We start from the raw sequence: 26635 nt of genomic DNA on the forward strand, positions 1-26635 counted from the left end.
GCAGGGATAATTTAAGATGGTTTGGTAGTAAACAGTCACAAAGGGTCATGGCTCTCCAGTTTCTACTGCTTACTGGATCGGCAAGTGACGAATAAAGTCAACTTCTCACACTGCAAAATATTTTGAAATAAGGTATCCATGGATTTTATGTGATATCTGGGAATAATACCAACAAACAGAACTGAGGTTCACAATGGAAGTAGGTAGACACTCTCACACTGAAGTCTTCTCGGACGATCAGCGGAGTGACAATGAAGTTAATTCATTCGCACGTGGTTTATCTCCCTGGAAGACTTCAATGTGTATGGAAAGACTTGTAATTGTTTGGTTTGGAAAAACATGTCTTGCCTACTTTCCAAAACAATGAATATCAGGAACTACAAAAGCAGAGTTTTACCCGTTGTTTTGAATGAGTGTAAAACGTGATATCTTACTTTAAAAACGACACTTAAATTACAAATATACGAACTCAGAAGGATAACTAGACTTCAGAAGATGAAGTGAATGGTTAAGAATGTTAGTAAATAACAAATATCGTCCTGACTTAGGCAGATCGCCTGGCGTTATTAGAATACAGACATACAGAAGGCTGGGGGTGGGGATAGAACAGGGGACAAGAGAAATCCATGCAGGATTTTGGTGGAAAACCTCTTAGAAAACATCCACTTGAAAGACTATGAAGGAGATGGAAAGATAACATTAAGAAGAACGGTAGGGTAAGAGGTTATGACGATCAGAGATGGAGGAAACTAACTGGCTCACAACAGAGTTCAGTGGTTAGCGAAGTAGGAGGATCGAATGTTACGAATTTATTCTGTAATTTTTAATTTAAAAAAAATCCTTTATGCAACACAAACATTCTGGAGTTAGAAGCTCAGAAATCGGACAGGTATTATTTTTTCAGCGTATATCTAATCGTGCGGCATTACTCTTTAATTGTACAGCCTTCCATTGTTTAAATGGACACTTTTCTTCCATTTGTCACTCACGAGATAACACATGCAGACAATGGCAAATCATAATACGAACTATTAAATACATTTAACGCTACAATGATGCAGGTTATATCAGCTAAAATCGATTGAGGTAGGGTATCCGAGTGTAACATCTGGAACAGGCAGAGAGTGCAAATGTTTGCATTACATAACGTGCTACCAGCGAGTGCAAGGGTGTACGCCATAATTATTTATCACCACGAGTTCATTATACGGGCATGCCTTATTCTTTTCATGTTACAGAGTTCTATTTACATTTTTAAAATATGTGACTTCATTAACATGGATGTGACTTAATTTCCTTCTTAAATATGAGTTCTGTGTACTGTAGAAATACTTTACTTCCATTTAAATTTCTCAACAGCAGTAATGAACAAAAGTTCGCTGCACGTCATGTAGGCGTTTGGAGGGAGAGGACAATTCTAAGCTATATACTCCGAACTACTGACAGAATCGTCAAATAAACTTCAAGTAAATTAAAAAAATAAATGCCAAGTTAGTAGATGTAAGTTTATTTTAATCGAACTGTCAGTCATAGTTACCACTTTAGAGAAATGTCGGATGTATAACTTCTAAATCGTTCAGTGAACCAGACAGGCGGAAGCAGAGAATAAAGTATGTTTAGGAACCGGCACTAAATAGAGTCACGAAAGGTCACAGGTTTCGGATTTTAGAGCTTACTGAGGTCGGAAAGAGATGAGTAAATCCAAGTTCTCGTAATTTTAAACGCCGTCATTTCCATAGCTTAAAGACAACTCATCATTCGATTTGAAGTGGGAACTACACTAAAAGCAATTCAGTTTCTTGAACACTAAGAAATCTCAACCAATCAGCTCAGTGGTCTAAACCACCAGCAAAGAACATAATTTATGTAGGATTTGAGGTTTTCACGGCGGTGAGTCTGAAGATTGCTGTCTTCAATGTAATTTATGCTAACATTATCACTTTTAAAGCAATCATCTATTATTCTCTGTTGTCATGCCCAATAGTTGACGTGTACAGGTTCTCCAAATGCATTCACCTATTTCACATCACGAAAAGACAACTTGTCCTAGAGGAAGACTGAAAGATAACATTAATCGCAGTTATTTACAGATAACGCCTATCATTTCCGTTCAGACTACCTGCAGAACAAACATGGCAGAGAAGTAGTCGATACGGCAAGGCGGTCCAATACCTGAATAGTCCGCGTACATTCACTTCAGCGGACGTTTGTTTTGAGGCGCTTGACGACTAACGCAGTACTGATACCGAGTTCAGAAGGAACATCAAACAGTTTCCACACCTTACAATTCCATTTTAACATATTCACATACGTTACGTATGTTCTGCTTTTGTATACAGATTTTAATACAAAGTTATATATGTAGGATTTGAGGTTTTCACAGCGGTGAGTTTGAAGATGGTTGTCTTCTGGGTTGTTGCGCCGTGCAGTCTGGTAGAAGTTCACCGACGTTTCAGAGGACCTTGATGCCTACATCATCAGACCATGATGATGGAGACTGTGAGCACATCTGAAACGTCAGTCAGTTTACAACAGACTATACTACATGGTGTAACATTCCAGTAGACAGTAATTTTTCAACTATATATATATATATATATATATATATATATATATATATATATATATATACCACATGTTTATGTCTGCGACGAGGAAGATAAACGACAATTTTAGTGTGTACGATTGGCTACATTTTACTGGATTGAAGCACCGGCGTTTGGCATAGCTTTAATGTAATGGGGTTTTTAATTACTTGAATATAAAGTGTTTGCGTTATTAAAATATTTGTACGTCCTCACATTTAGAACATTTAATGGTATTCATCCATCTCGGTCCATAGCAATACGTATTGATTTTTGGGATAAATATTAATAACTATAATTAGATTTTTATTAATGCACAGAAAAATCCTTGGTACATTTGAATTTTAAAATGTCATATCAGTATTTGTAATATCGTTATAAAACCATGATTAGCTTTTTGGTGTTCTGTATCCGCTTGGAAGTCTGAACAAATGTAATCGGCAGAGGCCTTCTCGACATGCCGGAGTTAGAAACCCGACCGCCTTAGAGTGAGCCTATTTTAAGAGATTTTGTGAATAAGGTGCTGAAGAGAATATTTACACCTAATAGAGAGGAAGCACCACGAAGCTGAATAAAATAGTATAATGAAGAACTTCACAATTATAACTCTTCACTAAATACAAATATGGTAATGGGCATGTATAACGCTTGAAACAGATGGGAACAATACATATAAATTTTATTTGAAAACCTGAATGGAAGCGATAACTTGGAGGCACAGATGACAAAGTCATATTAAAATGAATTTTGTAGAAATGAGATATAAATATGTGGATTGGATTTATCTGACTCGGGACACGAACCAATGACTGACCCGTGTTAACACGGTAATGAACCTACGGGTACCATAAGATGTGGAGAATTTCTTGAGTAGCTGAGCGACTATTAGCTTCCAAAGAAGGATCCTGCTCAGCGGAGTTCTTTGTACATTTATTTAGGTGTTGAAAGCATAGTGCAAGTCTTACTGACGTCATGTGCCAAAGCTTTGAGTTAGTATTAGTACATCACACTTGCGTTGTGTAATTTTGCCATTACATATGTTAATAAAGAACGCCTAAAGCATGTCTAGAGAACAGAGATCTAATTATGGCAAAAACAGTGTAGCTGTTTGTTCAATTAGATTATTCTCTCTGAAACTCATTTATCTTAATAGAGTCAGATAAATTACAGACAAGTGAGTAATGAACACGCTGCTTTCTTCTGCGTTTCTCCTAAGTAACGTCCATCTCAGCCCACACACACTAAGACAGGAGACAGGAGACAGGCTAAATACCAAGTCGCGAATGAATCAACGGTTAAATGAAATGCAGAGACGTGCGTCCTACGTATTTTAAGTGAATTCTAAAGAAATTACTTTAAAATTAAGCGTTCATCCCCATGACTGTAAAGCCATGTTACATCACCACATTAATAATAACAATCCTTAACGGGTATCTTCACAATAAATCCAAGCTGACCGATAGTAGTTCACAGCAAAAATTATTAAGTGTTCCTTACACGAAATGCATAAAATTAACCTATTATTGGGAAGCCATATTCGTCAATATGTTAGCGTAAATTACTTATTTGTCCAATGCGTGCTACATGTCTCGACCATCTCATTCTCCTTGTCGTTTTCACCCTAGTAAGTATAAAAATGCTGATTGCCTCTACTCTGTGACAGATTCTAAATGAAGAGCTATTCTGTAGCTTTGGGATGAAAAAGTTCTGAAATTGTCTAATTATTGATTTCGTTAATTTTAATTCCATTTTTCATAAGCACATTTTGATCGATAAAAAATAATGCGTTTCATCATTTCGGCTTAACATTTGTACGTGTTATATGAAGTAATAATATTATTGTAATATAGTCAATTAACTATTTATAAAGTAATGTAATTATTGTTTTTAAACGATATTACTTTTAGCACATCAGCCTCCAGTTTAATTTGCCTGCATTTACAAAGGAAACCCAGGTTACTGTATCAGCTGTTTTGCTAGACACACGTGTTCATTTTATTTAGCGCATGAGATACGAAAAACCTGGCAATGTGAGGCCCTTCCGTCACTGCACTGTATTGATCTGTACACCACTTCGCGGTCAGAAATGGTTTTGACTTTCCTCGCACCTGTAACAGGATGAACAGAATGGGATTCGAGGTGCAAGCCACTCTCTCCGCGAATTCCGCTGTAGTGCTACATAAATTGCAAGTGAGAAGCTGATATATCAAACACTTGCAATGTCGGATATAATATCACCATATGGTGCAGCTGTCAGCATTGCGCTTTGTACTCGAGAATTCCAGGGTTCTTATCTCGTCCCAGCTGTTTTCGTTGTCTTCCTCGACCTCGCCAAATAAATGCATAACATTCAAAATTCATCATTCAAAACACACAATGTTTAAAAAGTGTCATTCGCCTACTCATACATTTATTCTGTAAGAATATATAATTCTTTGAGAACACTAATTTATAAAAGTGAACATATTTTGATAACCAGCATTAACATCACCTGTTGTTTAGCGAACGAGGACCCAAATACACTTGTCTGGATATTTTTGGTTGGTTTATTTGAATTTTTAAAATAAGGCTTTATTTGAAGATGGCCGTTCTGGGTTGTAGCGCCGTGTAGTCTGGTTGAAGTTTACCAACGTTCCAGAGGTCCTTGCTGCCTCCCCTGATGATGGAGGCAGCAACTACTGAAAGTTTGGTAAACTGCTATTATACCAGACTACACGGCGCGATAACCCAGAAGACGGCCATCTTTGTACTCACCGCCGTGAGAAACTCAGATTTTCCTTAAGGCCTTACTTATTACTTATCATTAATATGTATTTCACGATGACGTAATTGTTAAATCAGAAAATCATCATTTCGTTTCTCTAGTTGCAATGTTGAAATTATTCACACAGGTTACTGGTTTTATAGATGCCCCGAGATAATTCGCAATTCTGTTTACATAATAACAGTAACAGATCGTATGTATTGATGCTGATGATTTATGATGATGATAGTGCACTTGTTTGGTGAGGCCCCAACCAAGAGGAGGGGTGAGGGGAGGTGTACACAGAACTATTTGACCAAGGCGCTTAGGGGGCTCAGAGCAGGTAGCTCTAGACCAGGCAGGCGAGGGGATTAAACTGCCACTGCACAATAATCCCTGTTCGTAACACAACACAACGTTCTCCTTCATCACGGATAGACGGTAACCTCACGAAGAGGTGAAGCAGCAAGAGGTTCCTCCCCCCCAAAGCACAAAACTGATCGACATAAAATACAGCGTGGCTGAATGAATTAATTAATGGCAGATTGAGAGGGGATATTAATTAATAGACATCAGACTGAATTACTAAATATAACGCATGTTTTAAATATACACGTATCAAATTAAACGTTTTAAAAAACGAACAAGTTAATGAACAGAGTGAATCTAAGTTATGAATGTAATTGTTTCATCAATTGTTATTAGTTTCTTTAGCATTTACGGGATGAATTACAATCATATCTTCTTTATGAGCTGCACACAGGAAGTTTCTTTATAATCTGACAGCGAATATATTTATAAATACTCGTAATAGGTCTAAAGATTTCTATGAGACATGTTCCATTTTTATACTCCAAAGTAGACCTTGGACTTTCTGTGCACGCACTTAATAGCAATTATGAGAAATTCTGCGAATATCGTACGACATTTTCTTTTCCTCAACTGCTGCAATCTTTATGTCCAGATCACCAATTAGTATAAAAAGTGGTAGTCGACCGGAATGTCTAATTGTAATACTTCACGATGAACATATTCATACTTTGACACCTGACGATCTAATCAAGTCTCGTATATGCTATTGGGTATGAAAAACATTAGTCGTATTAGTCCTGATAACACGGCTAAGTAAACGTCCCGTCCCAGGATACCTGCGCTTGATTAAATAACGCCATGAAGACGTATGAGGAAATGAAGGTTTAGCTCCAGTATTTTTAACCACTCCCGGACATACTGCTCCGCACCATCATATTACACTTAAAATCCTGTTATATATTGTGCAGTGGAACGCATTTTTCTTGTTGACGAATTGAAACGCGTTGGGGACAGGCATAAGAAATGAGTGTTGGAAGTACTAATATAGAACATAAATTGACAGAACTGTATAACCAGTGAATGACGTTCAGACTTGTTATCGCAAAATATCGAGTTATCGAATCGCAACTGGAGTCAGAATTTATGCCTGTGCTCTTCGTGTGAGTTCAGTAGAAATTTTTTCAACATCAAATTTCATTAAAAAATTTTATAAGAGAAAAATAAGTAGGTGAATACGCAAATGATATCGCTTATTATAACTTATTTCATCTGTTCTTCCTCTCAGCTATTTATATATCAAAATAAAAATAACTCGATATATGTATCCCCTCGAATAAAGAATCCAGCTGTCCCTAATAAGCTGCATGAAATATAAGAGAGTTTTCCAGTTGTAACAAATATTACAGAGTAATGTTAAAGTGGCTGAAACGTGTTATATTTCGGCAATTTATATTTCTCGTGATCCCTCCGGTAACTCCAACAAGGGCTGGAATAACAGTGGATAAATTATCCTAAAACTCAGCCTTTAACACCAAGTCCTGCAATTACATTATCAATTATGTTCCCATACAACAAGAATATGGATAACTACAGTAACCCTTAATCATGTGTGGCTCAGTTTCACCTTTTTCAAAAATATTAATTTTAATCCGAAACATTGGCTGATAGGTGCGTTATTTATCCTGAGTTATGTTCCCAGTGAAGATATTCTGTGTAGCTCGGACAATGAGCACAACGCAAAAATGGTATCACGATATGAATTGTTTGATTCGAAGTAAATATTACAGAAAAAAACGCCACATCGCCAAAAACTGTCCTGGGTTCGAGTCCTGACGAGGAAGTTTCATGTAACTCCAAAACTAAGCTCACGAGAAGAACGAAGCCAAAGACAGTTTTTTCGTTTCGGAGAGAAAATCACAGGAACCAAAGTCACAAACGGAGGACATTGAAAACGACGCTAAAAGGCGAGGCGGAATAGCCGACGACGGAAATCCGGCGCCCATCGTCGCGAAGAAATTACAAGACTCCATATTTTGGGCAGATGAACCTCGGGATACCATTAAACATAATGTTGTAAAACCGAAGCCAAGCGTCGGGACGCCAAATGTCGTAACGCCGCTAACTACGCCAAATTCATTGCAGATTGTCACACGAAAACGGATTTTGGAAACCTGAGCCGAGCGTCGCGACGCCATCCGTCACGACGCGCACCCAAGACCCCAGGTTTGGTATAAATTAATATAGCAATACCATCTGACATGCCAAGAAAAACCGACGCTTAGCATCGCGACGCCGTCAAAATAACGCCATATTTGGGGCAGACTAATTTTATGATGCCTTGCACACAACATTAAAACGACGCCAATCTTCGAGACGCCAGTCACACGGACGCTTACAAAAGAAGCCACGTTTACAGCAGAAAACTTCCGGATGCCCTTGGAAAGGACGTTTAAAAATCGACGCAGAGCGTCGCAACGCCCCAGGATACGCCATATTTGTCACATATAAACCTCGGTAGTTATTGGACACGACGACAGAAAAACGACGCCAATCGAGACAACGTAAAAGGACGACGCTGATCGACGAAAAGCCTATGGCTGACTCTGAAATGTAAGTGAAGCCAATAGAACTTCGGAACGCCGTTCTATACAATTCTGGAAAAACCGATGTCGAGCGTCATGACGCAAACAGTAAAGTTGAGCCTCGTGAATAATACAACTCTATCATACATACGATAAGAGAAAAGGTGTGACGGTGTGTATAGATTCTAAAATGGTGGGCTCTTATGAATACGTCAATACGCTTTGGATTCCAAGAATGACGGCGAATTGTTTGATTAGCTGAACGGCCATCGCTGCTGGAATAACCGAGAAAATTTGCTAAAAATCTGGGACGAGATTCGAAGCCAGGATATTACAATTATAAGGGATGACAACTACCACACGGAGACATTACGTGAACAGTATTTCATTTTCGAGTCGTATATAAACTTGGGTCTTTAATATCTTTGATTATAGAACGCACTATAGCTCGGCTGAAGATTATCTTTGTGAATACAAAACTTTTGTAGACATTGCACTACAAAGTGTTGGTTCGCTTTGCAGAACTGGGAAGTCTCCATAGCCACTTGGGATTTGAAGGTAGGTAGGTAGATCCGCTAACACTTTCAGGAGTCTTGAATATTTCATTATTTCACAACTTCTAACTTTAAGTTACTGTGGGCACGGAACAGTATTTACTTCAAAAATATCTGGCAGTAAGGCAGTCATGTAGCAGATGCAGCAGGAAGCGACGCGAGTTTAGTTTCTGATATACGTCCTACCGAAACGTGAAAGAATTGTCAGTATCTTTCTAACATTTTGATTAAATACTATGAAACTGCAGATCTGCTGAAACAAAAAACTTGAATTTCGTGAGTTATTATCTAACAATAAAACACATCCTTGACTAACTGTCCTTTTTTGTCGAGTTTTAACCTGATCCAAGAATTCCTATAAATCTGTAACTTCCGGTACTTAAAAATAAATGATATGGTTATATATGTATGTTAAATTATTGGAATGTTTACTAACAAGATTTCTAGGGTGAAAGCTTTAGTAATTATATCAGAGCTCTATAGACAATGCTTTATAGGACAAATAAAATGTTCAGTCTTAGTTGTGTACTTCACAATGTTTATGCTACGAAGGCACAAGAGAAAATTTTAATGTAAACCTAATGATGTCAGATGACCGTGAGAGATTCGAGTAAGACACGTTTTGGAGTAATTTTAACCATATTTCGCTTTCTTGATTAATTTAAGTGTGTCAGTCTTTGTGTCTAACTAAACACAGTAGCGTTCATTAAAAGCGATTAGAAAGCTAGGTAGTCAGGGAATTTCCCACCTTTCATGGAAACACCAGTTTCATTGCTATGATCATAAGATTCTACCACCAGCCCCTATCCCGAGACATATGATTCCAGTTCGCTCTTTCCTATCTTTTTTCCGAGATCCTTCTTAATATTATCCTCCCATCTACACATAACTCGAGTGATATCTTGCCCTTAGGCTGTCCAACCAGCATTTCGTTATTACCCCACTACGTCTTCCCTTATTTGATCATCGTAATATTTAGCGATCACTACAATTTACGAAGCTATCTGAAGTAAAAATATATCGTCATCTTGTTTCGTCCATGCCGAACCTAGACCGAAAGATCCCAGTCTACAGACATCTTTTTTATTAACACTCCTCGTCTGATCCACTGGCATTTAATATAGCATAACTTTTATCACTATATGCTATAGTATTAACACCAAATTCTATCAGTGATATTGGAATTAATAATAACAGCCAATAACATTAAATTAGTTTGCTTTATAACGTATGGATGAAATCTGGCTGGCATTCTTTTAGTATCTATCGAGCCAAAGCCGCTTACGATCAAAAGCTAGAGCAGGCCTCATATTCGTCAAAAAGATGGGTAATATTTTGTAGCTGTAAGCATATGACACAGAGATATCAAATTTGACAGTTACTGGGCAAAAATAACGAGCAAAGATGCAATAGGCTAACAGAGAGTCAGGCCTACACACCACATTAGTCTAAGAATGAAACGAAATACCATATTATTTAGGATCCTTTTGCTAATTTCTATCTCTCCTTTTCTTTCGTCACTTATTACGCAATATAACGATTGTATTAATACATCATAATTCTCCTTCCACCACGTCCTTAATCTACTTACTCTTCATAGGATTTGATGTTTTCACAGCGGTGAGTCTAAAGATGGCTGTCTTCTGGGTTGTTGCTCCGCGTAGTCTACCCTTCATCATCAGGCCAATCGTCCTGATGATGGAGGCGGCAAGGACCTCTGAAACGCCAATAAACTTCTACCAGACTACACGACGAAACAACCCAGAAGACAGCCATCTTCATAGTTGCTATTTGTCTACTAAATTTATTATTAGATTTTATTTTAGGCTACCTGACTTTACCCACTTTATCTATATGATTAATTATAAAAAAAATTGTCTGTGATATAAATTACATCAGTAATACTGGTTTTGTTGACTTCGTCCACCGTCTAGTATTCCGAAAAGAATACGTTTCATAAACGAATAAAGTTTCCGAAACATTGTATTACAACGAATCGACAACTGTCACAAACCTTTAGACGCCATCAATATTACTCGACGTTAGCCATAAAGACGGACAGATACGATCAAATCCATGTGCGTAATTTTATCCTCACTGTACAAAGAACACATAATAATTTTTACTTCGGAGTGTTTTATTTCATTAAAACCAGTACGAAGAACGGACATTTTGGAAAATTATTCTATGGCAGTGTTACGCACTTCCACATTCTGCTCTCAACAGTGCATTTACTCTCTAGACACTTCACGTGAATCTGTCTGTATATACCACACTTTACGTTCAGAAATGCAAGCAAACATATTAGAAATGTCAGATGGATTCTCTCAGACATATCAGTGTGTCGGACCTGCACACGTACGAAACGGGAATTCCATAATAATTCATACAATGTTGGAACCTGAACCCACAACTTTAGTAATGCATCACGTGGTGTTTTACTAAGGTTTAATCACAAAACTATAATTCCAAGAACGACTGGATATGCTTACATATAACACACTTAAGTAAGACACTAAACGACAGGGATGCTCCTAAGGAGTGTTACTTCTGTTGAGCATTGCAGTAAATAATTAGGCCAGAAATGTTTTCATAGTATAAAACGCTGAAGACAAACTCCAGCTCAACAAGAAACAATGGAAGAACACGTGTGTGAGGATACTCGCGTGTGTCCAAACTTTGTATTGAATATTTCCAAATAATAAATCTATGATTAATTCAAACATTGATTCAATTGTATTATGTGTTTAATCATGTAACGATAAATATCGAATCTTGAATAGACCCATGCATTTATATATTGTATCAACACTGCAAACATTATCGAAACAAATAAATAAACACATTTAGAAACAAATGAAACAAAGAGACTTTAATTGAAGCACATTAATAGTACCTCGATTTGTGTAATAATAATAATTGTTTTTTCATTAGTCCGCCATATTATTATTTTAAAAGGTTGCTGGGAAGCGTTGTTGAAAGTATGAATTATTCCGGTGTTTCATTTGTAGTTTCTTTTGTTGAAATTACGTGAATTTTTAAATACATGAACACCAAAAACGAAATTATTACTTCTACAAGTTTTACTCTTTAGAAATATAAAATGTAAGCTTCCAAATAATACAGTTCTTTCCTTTCGTGTTATTTGAACTGGCTTTCATACTAACGATATTGAAAATCAGTCTGATCTGCGTTGTTTCGCGAAGTCTGGAGTTCATATATCCTCAAATAAAATTGTTTTATGCACTCTAAATATAAATTAAGATGCATAGATACTGGAAAAAACTGGCCATAATCTCAGCAAAGTGCTTTAATGTAACCAACATACACACACATACAAACTGTCTCAATTTTCAATCAAACGTCACCCCCCCCCCAAAAAAAAAATTATTTATGTTTTGTGGGAAACGAATTCAGAAAGAAGAGCCCAGGTTTCCTTTACACACCCCCAGCAGGTTACACTACGCTGTGGCATTAATCAACTTAACTCCCTGAGGTTACTGCTCGTGCAGCAAGAATGAAAATACTTTTACTCGAGTTCAAATAACATTTATACCACGAGTTCCAATGGGAACACGTCAACATTTCGAGCATCCGTCATTAAAAGGGCTCCTTGGACAGATTGATGCTTTTAACCCGCTTCACTCTCTTGATTTAACTGTTCGTTTAATTATATTTCGAAATGATGTACGTTTATAGTTTTATATTGACTCCTGAGGCCGACAAACGCATATATGCCGATAATTCTATGTCACTGAATTCGGCATTATTTCAATGCTATATTCTCAGGTAGTGCCAGGAAGTGCAAACCGCAGAACGATTAATTAATCAGGCACTGCAGCGAACTCGGTATTTCAACATTTCAGCATACTGCGTTATTTGTAATCATCTGTTCGCCCGTTTTAATTAATTACGTTAATTGAATTTTCGTGTTCAACGTTTGTTACAGTAATAATAGCACTTACTGTGCATGACGTGTAATATTTAAATTAAGAGTGGAGTACAGAATCAACATCTCTTTCCCGGTTCCCAAATATTGTTGAGATAAAACACGTTCTATGTCTAAAACGTCTGTAACTTTAGATTATATATGAAAATTTGAAAGTGAGAAAGAGAGAGAGAGCGAAAGACGGAGTAGATTGCGTGAAGAGGTGCTTCGAACTTTCGCTCTTCTCCAAATATTATTACAGTGATAAAAATAAGGACGATGTGATAGACAAAACATGTAGCACGTTTGGGGGCGACCGACAAAATTTTTTGGTCGAGAAACCTGAAAATATTAATCTAACTGGGAGATCTAGATGTAGGCGAGAGAGCAATATTAAAACGGGTTTTAAAGAGAAATGAAAGTGTGTAGACTGAATCCATCTGGCTCAGCGTAGATCCAAGAGCTGGGCGGCTGTCAACCTGGTAATAACTATGGTTCCATAAAAGATGTTGAATTTAACCAGCTGCGCAACAATTATCTTCTCGAAAAGGACATTGCTCCTTGGTGTTAGTTGTAGTAGGACATTAGAATGAATTTAAAAATAGGGTATTGAATGTGGGATGGATTCAGATCGCTAAGGATATAGACTAGCAGTGGGTTCTTATAAACATGAATCTTCTTCGGCTATATGATTTCATTTGTTATCCCGAGGGTGAGAAGAAACAGCGTTGTAGTAAATGTAACACGTTTTAATAGATTGGGGTTTCTAAAGTCATTAAATTTCCTCTAAAAATATTCTTCCAATTTAATTTGTATGCAAATTACACTACCCTTCCCCCACTTCGGTTAGAAACCTCATTCGTACACGTTTCACAAATATCCATGTTAGAAGAGAGGTGTGGACCAAAAATAATGTTACTTAAGACTTGGAATTTTCAAACCGATCACCTTGCCTTTTTTTTAAGTGTCTGATATCACAACACCTAGAATTAATGCTTCCAAGTAAATTTGTTCTAATTAGGTTCGTGAGTGTTACTTTTCGAGTGCATAAAAAATCAATTTCTTATTAAATTTATGAATAAAATTGCACATATCAGTTCGACTGTATTCCGACGTCTTTATTCTGTGTCCTGCATTTCACACCAGTTTCTTTGCCACGATCCGACATCTTGTGCCTTATTCTGCAAAGCGCTTTCTTCTTGACTTGCTTCTTATGATTTCTGAAACCACCATTAGTTCAAAGTCCAGCCCCACAAGTTCTTGATCTTACCCATAAGAGTATTGCAGCAAATAAAAGGAACAAGAAAACAAGCAATTTGAGCTAGAGATGCGATGTCTCTTACTCAAACTCCACATTCGAGATTTTTCGTAACTTGTCACGATCGGAAAGAAATAAAAAGAAGCGTCATAAAAATATGAAAAAAGTTTATAAAATTTAGTTATTTCACAAATCCCGCTTAATGGAATATGACGTCGATTAAAACATCGTATTAGTAAAATAAATGCTTGAGAGAGAAACATTTCCTCATTATTTTATTTTATTACGCTAATATGTAATATTTCCTATTGCACATGAAGGATCGCGGGGGATAAATAAACTAAATGCGATTGACAATGGAGTGTGATGATTTAAGGCGCGTAAGGTGATTTTTGATCATATGAATTAATTTCCTTTTGCCACTGATGATGACCTCTTGCGGTCGAAACGCGTTTGGCACTAGTGTCATTTATAGTGTTAATAGTTTGTTTGCTTGCTTATTTTATATCTTGAGTTAGATAAACCCAGTCCGCAATATTACATCAAGATATCACATTTTCGGTCTAAAACTGTGTATAACCTCTCCCGCTCATGCTACATGTCTGCCCATCTCATACTCTGATTTTATCACTCTCTTAATATTAATTTAGTATCATAGAAAATCGCTTTTCGGAAAAGAAGAATCAGTTAGAAGATTATAATTAAATTTCGAAGATTAGTAAAGCGGATACTTTTAATTCCTTCAGTACTCGCAATTCCGTGGAAGATCAGAGGTGAAGATGTCAGAAAGGAAGCACACAATAATAATATAAATGTCAGAATTTCCGAATACAGAAAAACATTCTGTGAAATCGTTTAAGGGCTGGAGAAAGTCTTTTCCAAGGAGAGCTTTAAATTGTATTCCACGACGAAAGAGGAATGTTAAAAAAAAACAGAGGGACCTGCGATTGATGTTTTATTTCATTGTATAGGCGGACTAATACATTCACACAGTTATAGCAAACATAGAAAATTGTGTTTCCTAGTTAAATTCTGCTATATTTGATTTAGATGTTCGCGCATCTACTTTTATGTGCTGACAAGATAAACTCGTTTCACTGTGGAATACGAGATTACCGTTAGAGGCGGAAATGTAATTACTTCTTCCAATAATTCACGTCAGAAAATATTACGCAAGTAAGTACTGAGGCAACAGACGTTTTATGACAAAAACATCATGTAATTATGTGGAGAACCAACCGTCTTCACCCAACCAGTCTCATTATAGTAGCGGTTTCTCCTGTGCGGATCTATTAGCACAACCTTCACGTAGATCTCATGCTCCCCTCTTGTTCTTGACGCAATTAATTTTCTGTCGGATTTGTGGGTTTCTTTTGCTATGGGTCTCGATCAGTTTCTTTCGCCACTAAAACTGAATCCAAATTAGTTTTGAGAACGACATTCTGACTTCTAAGATGAGAACCAATATGGGAAGTATTATGCTAATTAAATGAATATCGTAACAGAAATATACACATGAGTTTGTGCCTACTCATTGTAAATTGTTTTAAACTTTATTGAATATTAAACACCAAACGCAAAGTAAAACATTTCAGAATTAGAAATACCAAATCGATTTATTTACTGTACGCACTTTCAGTATTTAATCAGTTTTGTTAAGACTTGCTAGTCTTGCATTAAATCAGTCTTAAAATTCGCTCAATCAAAGCCTGAATAGGGATTCAAACTAAAAACTTGTATGTATAATAATAAACACCTAAAATTCACTTTAATAACTAGACTGATATTTTCATGAACATTAACACCTTAAAGATCGAAATATAATGTCTAAACACTATTTTAAAATGCAGTTCATTGCTATAAGAAAGTATGCCACAAAGCTCAGTCGGTTAACGAAGCTCGTAAAAATAAATGCTGGTTATCCTGGAAAATAGACGACGTCCTCCATACACCTGGAGGTGCGAGCTATTGAACGATATGCAGACGGTACTAAAGTGCTATAAAGAGTTACGAAACTGGCAGTTATTAGTGCAATGAAGACAGAAAGCGTGAACACTGGCTACAAACCGACAATACGCTACGTGAAACAAATATTAATGCATTTGGTACGGGTAGCTAAGGAAATCTAGGAGAAACTTCCAGCGTGTCAACTGTCTTGTGGTTTGAACATTGGAGATTTATAGAACAAAGGGGTAGAGGAACTTCTGTAAATGTCGGCGGTGTGCATGCAGGACAAAAGTTAAATCATGCAAGTCGCAGCTTCGGGAAGAACGCTGGATTTGTGTGACTGAGTCCGTATATTTACGTCATCACACTCCCTGTATGTGACTTGCGGTGACTTCGTCCCTGAAAGTTTCGGGTTCATTACCGGCCCGGTGACCGACTATAGGATACATTGAAAATTTTCATGGCTTTCCTCAGCCTTTTGTGATCGTACCTCAAGTTAGGCTACGGCAGCTTCCATCCATATTGTGTAAAATGCATTATTCATTAACCATTCTATCATACGAAGCTATACAAGCAGAGGTGCTGGTACCCTTGTTAAATAAACCACTTCCATGGAATAAAATGTCAATAAATGCCGCCAAGTCTCTCCAACAACATGCCGTCTGTAGTAAAAACTAAAATCAATTAAATAAACATAATAAAGACAGAGAGGACAGCGAAACTTTCGTGTCTGGAATGGTATGCAGCCAGTACCAGTCGCGAACATTTCGTCACGTGCAGGACAACCTAACGCTCGAAGACGAGGTCGCCCAATTGCCCCACAGCTACGGCACCAACACAATCAGTGGCTTGCAAATAAGATGGTTAAGAACTCAGAATAAGACGCGTTCCTCTATTACTTATTTAAGAAACTAGTAACTGCCACATGCCTAAGCATGACTTTCAGGGGACGCGAAAGAAAAGCTTTGCGCAGTTTCTGAACCATTGGATGTCGATAACTGGTCTACTCCCACTCCTGCTTCTTCATTTCTGGGAGGTGAGGCCCAATACCGAAAGCGTAGAAGTCTGTGTGGGCGCCAGAGCTTATGTGAGCGTCATGTAAAACAGCAAGCAGTCCGCCACAACCAAGAACCGAATCCCGGCCTCCACCTCCTATTCATTCGTTTTACGTCATTTTTTCCCTTACTCTACGATCTTCTCTTACAGCGAGAAACGAACTTTCGTATTCATGAAGAACAACAGTTAAGATTACTGTTCCGTATTCTTCCGTATCTGAGTTTAAATTGCAGAAGGAATATGCGTTCTGAATTGAGAGGCATCAAACATTCAACAGAGTTACTGTGATCTTAACTTCGTCAAGGATTTTGATATGCTATTGTCATTCCCAAACAGGCCTATTTGAAAATTTTCTCATTCGTAATACTTAAGTATTATGTTCATATAATTACTTTCCCTTTATTTCTCTGAACACAATTTAAAACCAACCTCCATATTAGTGTCTAATAGGATATCTATGTTTCTCATTTCGATATTTATGTGAGCCTGGAGTAATATTACATGATTACGCAAATTATTTTATCGATCGTTTCCAACTAATTCCAACAGCATATAAAATCCTTATTCAGGGTATTTCCGCAACCCATTAAACGTTCTGAATGTTGGGAACATGAACCCGTTCAATATTCACGTACTTCACACATGAATATTACGATGGGCACTAAAGTGTATGAGGACGATATGTTCATATTTCTTTGAGAGCTCAACTACGAGCTAAACATTTCAATTCATGTCCTGCTTAGCTGAAAATTCTGAAACCGTCAATGATTCACAAAGCAAGAGAAGAGCATGGAGTATAAATACATGTTCCCTTTAATTTTCACTTTTCTAAACTAAATTAAGTAATTCGCTTAACAAGCAAAGCAAACACGTACAGTTATTCTTCCCAAATTACATGGTTTTTTCCTTGCTGGTTTTTGAGTGTTGTATGACGGTGGCTTGCCAGTTTAAAACCAGTTCAGATATGATTAATGCATGATTTCCAGCTTAGAACTGTGTGAATTATTTCATAACTCACGAATCCATCAGACAATTTCAGATGCGCTACACCGATCATAAATGAACGTACATGTTACAATTCTGCAAAACTCAATTTTGAAATCATCCAGAAGGTGCGAATTCAGATTAGCTCACATGCTGAACTACGCAGTCACAAATTCGTGTACAAAACCTTGCACGTGATCGGCTTCATGTCTTTCTTACTCGAATTCAAAGCATAGAAACTGGTTTTAAATTACGAGTGTTAATTAGGGGTTTGCAAGAGCGTAGGAGTTTGGACAACACTGCTAAAAATGGAAACTTTTGTCTATAGTGTGGTATTTAATTATCCAGACCAAACAACGGTTTGCCTAATAATTGGTCCTGTTTTTTTCAGTTTTCGGAAGGTAAAGGCATTTTTAGATTTGAAAATATCGAAATTTTAAACATTATTTTAGAGACATTCATATAAACTTTACCGTCTCATGACTTTTTTTCTCCTTCATGAATGAGAAAATATTTTTTGTACACGTGCTATTATCTGTATCCCTTCTTGTTATCATTTTGTTTCTCTTTTGTGAAATTTAAGATGAGATTCATGCCAGCATGGGTCGATCCGATACGTTATTCCCCTAGGGCTAGAAAATGTAAAGTAAAGTAAACAAAAATTAAATTATAATTCTTCATAATATAAAATAATTTCCTACAGTGTTGTCTTCTGTTCAGCTCCTGAAACATGTTACAGATGAATAGATTGTATTTCCGTGCTTTAAATATTGTAAATGGCAAATGAATTTTTGCTTTAGTGCCTGTTATATTAACCCAAGTCCACATAACTGCAGGACGTTCATTTCAGTAACATTATGTTTTATGATAGGCACTATGGAAGTCAAACCAGCTCATATAATGGACAACTCATGTCGTGTATAGGGTAGGGCTATAGTAACTGGTTCATTCATTTCAAATATGTGAATTAATCTGAAATAAATTCAGCACAGCTGAACAGGACAAAGAAACTGGTGAAACACCGGCAAAATGGACGGAAGAACACGGTAAACTCAGAGAGAGCCTATGACTTATATCTTGTGTGTCTGACTGGCACTGCTTCTTTCGAGATCTTTTCGCTTACAACAAATAAGTACGAGGACTTCAAGAATATCCAAGTACACGATAATTTATACAAGTAAATCTATGACACGCGCTACTGAACCTTATATGTATCCGTGTGGCCTGCATTCTCTCCTCGACAGTAATTTGAATGTAAAAATATACATTTTTTAATCCATAACGACAGCGTTTAACAGTATAAGACGTCAAACTGTTCCTCTGCTTATTTAAGGACAACACCATGAATATAGGCGAGGAAATTATTTGCAGCTCCGTGCATTTTAAGTTCGGTGTGAGATTGGGGTAAATGATCAGCTTCAAATTCCAGCCGTTTTACTTCCGTGGAAAGCCTTCCTGGAAGCCACTGGAGAGGAGGCTATGAGGCTTCAGAGCCGGTCTGGACAAGATGAAAAAAATAAATACCTGTCACCTCCAGGAATCGATCCTAACCATCCAGCTCTTAAGCTAATCATACTTTATATTTAGAACATATCAAATGTGTACGAATTCTTTATGGCTTTTTAAACGTTGTTTAAATTAACAACGCTTTATATGATATAAATAAAAGAACAACACTTACAGTCAAAAACCAGACTCTGGGTTATATGTGTGTGCGTTTTACGCACCCTTCTCACAAATTTATCTAAAATCGGCTTGGAAGCAACTCAATGAAGCGAATAGGTATGCCCCACTAAACTCATATGATGCTAAAAAGGAGTCATCCCCATGAATCCCTATTTTACTGTAATTAAAAGAATGCAATTTAACTTCAAACAACGCATATTTCAGCCTCTCGCAATGACTTCACTCCATTCCATACATAAACGACGAGACCACCAATTTCGGGCTTCAGTCCTATAGTTTTTAAAATACTAGAGCAGGGCGCTCCTTTCGGAGCTCCTAGGGAGGGTTGGTCAAGTTTGTAAAAGGCCACCAACCTTGTGTAAGAAACTAAACTAACCCACCCGAATGGGGGGTTAAAACACTTGACAACCCCCCTTCGGGGGGGGGGGTTAGTTGCGTTTTGAAATCTTAAGTAACACGCTAAACTAATTCCCCTTCGGGGGGTTAGTTTAGTGACTCATTCAAGTGTTTTAACCCCTGAGTAAGAAACTAAACTAACCCCCCGAATGGGGGGGTTTAAACACTTTAAATTCTTGACTAAGACACTAAACTAACCCCCTTCGGAAGGGTTAGTTTAGTGTCTCATTCAAGTGTTTTAACCCTTGAGTAAGAAACTAAACAACCCCCCGAATGATGGTTAAAATACTTGACGAACCCCCCTCCGGGGGGGGGGGGGGGTTGGTTGCGTTTTAAGTTTTTCTACGTTTATCAATGTAAGTCTTAGTTAGCTTTTCTTTATTTCTTAAATATGTCTGATGTTGTAGTTCTTTACGTCGCTGTTCAGAGACCAACAGTTCTTGTTCAGTCAACTACTTACGTCCAGCCCCACCCCTGCAAATCTTCGTCTTAAAATCGATCAAAAGTCAGTTTAAATAATACTTTCGTAATATATCGAATAAGTATCAGTTTACCTTGTAGGAGTTGTCGGAGTTGGTACTCCAAATACTCCATAACTTCTTCTTTCACTTTTCTGATGTTTTAGGCCAACTGTCAGTCAATATTCAATAATGCGATGTGCTGCTTCTGGAGCAGTGATAATGCAACTGGGTTGATAGTTTTTCATTTCTTTGTTGTGAAGCGTTATTTGTTTACTCTGCATTGTTGTGTTGTACTCGGCATTGTTGTGGAACACAACAATGCCGAGTAAAGAAATATCTGTTGACATTGTTGATGACGTAATTTATTGACGACAACGAGGAAACACAAATTTTTATAATAAATAATATATATATAATATATATATATAAGAAGAAGATATCTGTTGAAGTATTTAACAATGGCATAAAAATGAGCTTCAACAATAATACACCCTACTGAAATATACAATCAATAAAGTGGCATCGTATGGTTCACAGTCTCACATTCTAGATTGCCTCTTTGATGTTGTAACCGACTACGACAAAGGCCACACACTCTCTGCGCGTCGCAAAAGGTTGTGAATTGAGCTATAAATGGAACTGATGAAAAGGTTACTAACACGTCAGGTAGAAAGGCTGATTGCTCCAACTGGAAGTGAAGTAAGAATTCAGTGTAACAGTACTGTATTGACTCTGATTCGATATAGAAACTTAGCTTATTAACTAAAGACAAAATCTATTACAATTCTGAAAAAAAAACTATTCTCCATGTGTAAATTAATTTCACAAGGTCAATAACCTTCAGCACGACTTAACGAAGTAGCACATCAAGATGGCTGTCCTGATTACTCGTTCCGGTTGGTCTGTATATCCTGGACACCTTTGCATTCTATCAAAGTGGGAAATTTATTTATTTCTGTAGTCCGTCTTTAGTTCTTCAGAAAGCAGTGATCATCTTTGAGTTCTTTGCATTTATATTTTGAGGTCCACAAAATGGAATTTTGTTTATCCTCTGTATTTCTCGTTTGTACACTATTTCTAATGTACATTTATTAGGAACTTTGTAAAAATTACACGACTTCTCTTCTGTTTTTAATATAAAATGGAACTTCACAAACAATTTCTACATAGCCAAAAAAGTTTATAGTGTCGCGATTAATTCGAAAATCTCACGTGTTTAAAGATTATAAAACCAAAAATATATTAATATTTCGCGTTGCGTTGTTCTTTTTATTTATGAAATAATTAACCGCAAATGTTGCATTTTAAAGAAACAGCTGTTGTTGACATTTCTAATTTTATAGTATATACAGGCTGTTCGCCCCAGAAATTCCGTGATGGTCATTTAAATGTTTCAGGAAGTGTTTAAATTATATGTACGGTAGAATAACTCCGTACTCCTCTACTATAAACCAAAATACCATAAAAACGCCCCAGTTGTATAAAAGTTGTCAGGGAGTCTGAAACAGATATTTTACTACATTGTGAACTTTTAAAGCCAAAACATTGTTACGCAGGCCACACACGAGAATGTTACGTGCCAGTTCTACTGTTAAGGGCTCCTCAACGTCAGCATTATTTTATTTGCCACATACCGGAAAACATTCCATTGAGTATACAATACATGAACTACATACAATTTTGCCCAAAATGTCTCTTGGATAATCAGAGATGCGACTTTGTTGGAATTATATAAAATCTGACTTTGCAATTGATTTTCTAGCACTTCGTAATCATAAACCACGAGTTCAGTCCTCAGTTAGAAGCTTTTGTGTCTTTCCTCAGTCTCTTCAGGCATATTATGGATAATTACGAGGATGGTTCAAAATTTGGAACGGAATATTTATTGTGTTTCCATTGAGCGTGAACGTTTAGAAAATTGTCTTTTGGGAAACATTGTAGACAACTTATTGACATATTTTGATAAAATTTCCTGATCAAATTTTTAACAGTCGCAATACTTTAGAACATATAATACAGCATTGCTAGTTAATGATTTAGAATCGCCCTCCCATTCTGCTAACTATAACCTAAGCAGTTGATAAAGCATCCTTAATTAGAGTACGAGAATAAGAAAACATTTTGGACCTTGCATTTCTTGGAGGTTTCCAAATAACACGAGATGGTAGTTTCCAAATGTTCCATATTCCACGATTTTAAATCCGATATAATATACTCTAGTCTGAATCTTCTTCCAATTTCGCTTGTCGAAATCCGTATTTACGTTGTTATTCACACTGCATACAAACTGAATGTTATAAATGCATTGCCTTTCCTTTGGGTGATGACGTAGTAGCACGCTTACAAGAGCAAATACGACTTCAACACAACAATTGATGTCAATTTTAAAACGTTCATACGTAAGGACATGCGCTGTTTGCGACATTTAACATACTTACACGAAAATACAGGGGTATTCAGAAGGAATAATACGTTTTATTTACATATGCACGTATGATGGAACAAAATAAAACGGTTTCACTACTCATACATAGCGTAAAATCAATTTCGTGATTTCTACATTTCCCTCCAACATCAGCAGAAACATCTGCTTTGAGATTCAAGGTGTAGGTTTGCAATAGGAGTTAGCTTACGATTAGATAATATTTAACTTATGTTAAGAAAGTTTTATGTTACTTAAACTTATTTGTTTTCATACCCAAATAAAGAGACCAATTATTTATCTACAAATAAACTTTTTAACTGAACAAAATGTTTAATATTTCGAAAAGCACCAACAATTAAAAAGTTTTTCGCTGTACTTTAATTTTAACTTCTTTCGAACATACCCCGTACAACTGAACACACCTGACGTAGCAATAATCCCTGAAGCAGAACAAAAACACTGTGACACCCTAGAGAAAACAATCAGCTACAGAACACAGATATCTCTACGTGCAACATACACAAGCCACGCGCCCCACAGGGAATTTTGAATCACTCTGTATTAGATGTCGCTACTGTAACGTACTATGCAATTTATAATCTAGCGGCGGACTTGTGCAGCATTGTTTAATAACATTATCGATTATTGAATTAACGAGTAGGTAATTATATCAGCTGTATTATGGGGATACTAGTTACTGGTATTATGTGTAAAAATTGGTGTCTCTCCACTAGAAGACCGCAGATTAACGGTCTTTGAAACGAGATCCCGAGGAAGATATCTGGACATACGAGAGAAAACCCAGCAATGAATGGAGAAAATTACATATCTTAAATTGGCACATTCATCGCCCTGATGACGGAGGCAGTATGACCTCTGAAACGTTGGTAAACATTGACCAGACTACACAGCGCAACAACCCAGAAGACAGAATCTTCTATCGCCCTGATGACGGAGGCAGTATGACCTCTGAAACGTTGGTTAACATCGACCAGACTACACAGCGCAACAACCCAGCAGACAGAATCTTCTATCGCCCTGATGACGGAGGCAGTATGACCTCTGAAACGTTGGTTAACACAGACTACACAGCGCAACAACCCAGAAGACAGAAATCTTGTATCGCCCTGATGATGGAGGCAGTATGACCTCTGAAACGTTGGTTAACATCGACTAGACTACAGAGCGCAACAACCCAGAAGACAGAATCTTCTATCGCCCTGATGACGGAGGCAGTATGACCTCTGAAACGTTGGTTAACATCGACCAGACTACACAGCGCAACAACCCAGAAGACAGAAATCTTGTATCGCCCTGATGACGGAGGCAGTATGACCTCTGAAACGTTGGTTAACATCGACCTGACTACACAGCGCAACTACCAAAAGACAGATATCTTAAGACTATGCTTTGTTTACTTGCCAATATGTCTCAACGCCAAACGTATCTATAACGAACTATAATTCACAAGAGTGGACATCGTGAATTCAGAAGAAAATTCCTCAATCGCAAGTGTTCTGTCTTGCCTTTGTGCTTCAGTGGTACTTAACACTGAAACGCAGCAAAACCGATCACATAAAATGAATCGTTTCTCAGCTTAGGGCAGCAAGCCGAGGATATCGTTCTCCTCAGGTTCTATCAACACAGAATTTCTTGAATGTATTAACTTATTAGTTACTGTTAATTAGTCTGGAAAGGGTGAATGCAAATGTTAAAGAGGAAGTAGTCCATCTAGTACCGTCTGATAACAATTGCTTATTCAGTTCAACATTTGCAGACAATTTAGACACCAATACAACTGTTGAGGGACTAAGAAAACGTGTCTTCTAAACCTATGTATGCTTTAGATTTTCCCATTCTTCAACAATACTGAGACAATTACAACACATTTTAAACGCTCTCTTCGACACTGCTACCACGTTTAAGTTGAATTAAAAGCAAATTCGAAACAAGAAGCAATCAGATTGGGCTTTCTTTCAGCCTAAAACCTCCTCTAATGTGCACAGTCGTGGGAGTGGGTAATGTACTTAATCCAAACACTCGGAGAGGGCCCGACTTACTTCATTCACTATCGCATACTTACAGTAAAATCCTATTAACCCAACAATTGTATTTAATTAGAGTTCCACGTCCTTCTGTAATTGGATTGAAGCTCATAAAGCTCTCCTTTCAATCCATCTTTCAGCCTTTTCCTATAAACAGTTATACGTAATTACTTTAACTGAAATTCCTCTACTAATACAGTCAAGTTTCCTAATATGTGCTCTATTTCGCGATTCACTATGGTAAATTTTTGCGCGCATCGCAGCTCAAATACACTTAGAGGGACGTTGTCTATTAGGTTGAAATTCCTGGGTTTCCAACAGCAGTTTAGAATATCATTGAACAGGACACCAGGATTATGACATCGAGACTCCAACAGTAGAATTTTTATCTCCCTTACAAGAACCATTATCGGCACTTCTTTAGCGTTCACATATGGTTCTTTGTAATAAATTTGCTTAGTGATAAGGTTAATATAGCCAATTATAACATGTCACGACATACAATGACTATAAAAAATTTATGAGGTAATTTCATATAAAAATAAAATATTTTAAATAAAAAATCAAACTGTACACAATCTCATACGTATTTCAACATCATGTGATGTGATTCTAAACTTCTGCACTCAACTTTGGAGAATTTCTTACACACATTTTAATTTCTTGTAATAAACCAAAAATGTCTTCAAAGATATGGATATCACAACGCAGTCTCAAACCCCTGTAAAATAATTTCATGGAGCAGGGGTCTCAAGCCGCATTACAATATTTTTCTGGGCGGAGGGATACGGTTCCTGTGCTTAACATCCGTGATCACACTCATATCGTAATTCTAAAACTAGAGGTTTCAGATTATCGCCGAGTTCTGAGTTGTAAAGCAGCGCAGTCTGGTAGAAGTTTACCGACGCACACAGAGCTGCTTACTCATAGCTCTGATGAGACAGTATGTACATCTCAAATGTTGGTAAACTTCTACCAGACTACAAGATGTTACAACGCATAAAACATCCATCTTCATGTTTGTCATTCGCGCTATAAGATCCGCGAATTTCAACATCCTTTATTCCAAATCTAAAACTTCTTGACGATGGTGAAGAGTCAATTGAATAAAAATTTTCTTGGATATTATCCATCGTCTAGTAAATATAAAACGTAGAACGACGTTTCGGAGATGGGACTCTATCTCCGTCTTCAGGTTCCTACACAGTTGGGCCCACTAGATAGAGCTAATCCCTATCTCCAAGAAAAATTTTATTCAATTGATCCTTTATTCCCCTAATAGATATTTGATGAATAATACAAAATATAAATAACATTACTTTATTTTTTCCGACTTCCTGTTACTTCCAGTTAATTAGGCCCAAAGTATTTTCAGCAGATTCTTGTACTTATTTTCTAAGTCAAGTGATGGTTGTTCAAAAACTGAATTAGAAGCCGTTACTTAATTACAAAAGCACACAGGCATAAATTCTTTCGTCTCGTTTCGGAAAATTGCCTACATATACTACGCTTGGGCTATTACATGTTAGTAATGTTTTTGTTAACTATTTTATGACACATTTCAATGGTAAATATAACTCCATTAGTTTTATTTGTGTGTACAATACCATCCCGAAAAGAGTAACGCTGTTTGGCAATGTAATAATCACATGACATTAAGTCATCACATCATA

At 37.0% G+C, this 26635-nt stretch overlaps 1 protein-coding gene across 3 annotated transcripts in view; it reads right to left on the reverse strand.

The window, feature by feature from the left end:
- The window catches only part of LOC110833230 (uncharacterized), a 77428-nt gene that overhangs the window by 36849 nt on the left and 13944 nt on the right, over nucleotides 1-26635 (reverse strand). Inside the window, exon 1 of one of the 3 annotated variants that reach the window (XM_087350262.1) lies at nucleotides 20586-20737. The exons of the other annotated variants lie outside the window; for them this stretch is intronic. Within the exon in view, the coding sequence (XP_087206388.1) occupies nucleotides 20586-20625 (40 nt within the window). The 5' untranslated portion in view covers nucleotides 20626-20737. Of the gene's footprint in view, nucleotides 1-20585; nucleotides 20738-26635 lie in introns of those variants that run through there. 3 annotated transcript variants of the gene reach the window in all.

Source organism: Zootermopsis nevadensis, unplaced genomic scaffold, assembly GCF_977971745.1.
Source record: "Zootermopsis nevadensis isolate Lab colony 2312 unplaced genomic scaffold, Znev_1.0 Znev_ptg000017l, whole genome shotgun sequence".
NCBI lineage: Eukaryota > Metazoa > Arthropoda > Insecta > Blattodea > Termopsidae > Zootermopsis > Zootermopsis nevadensis.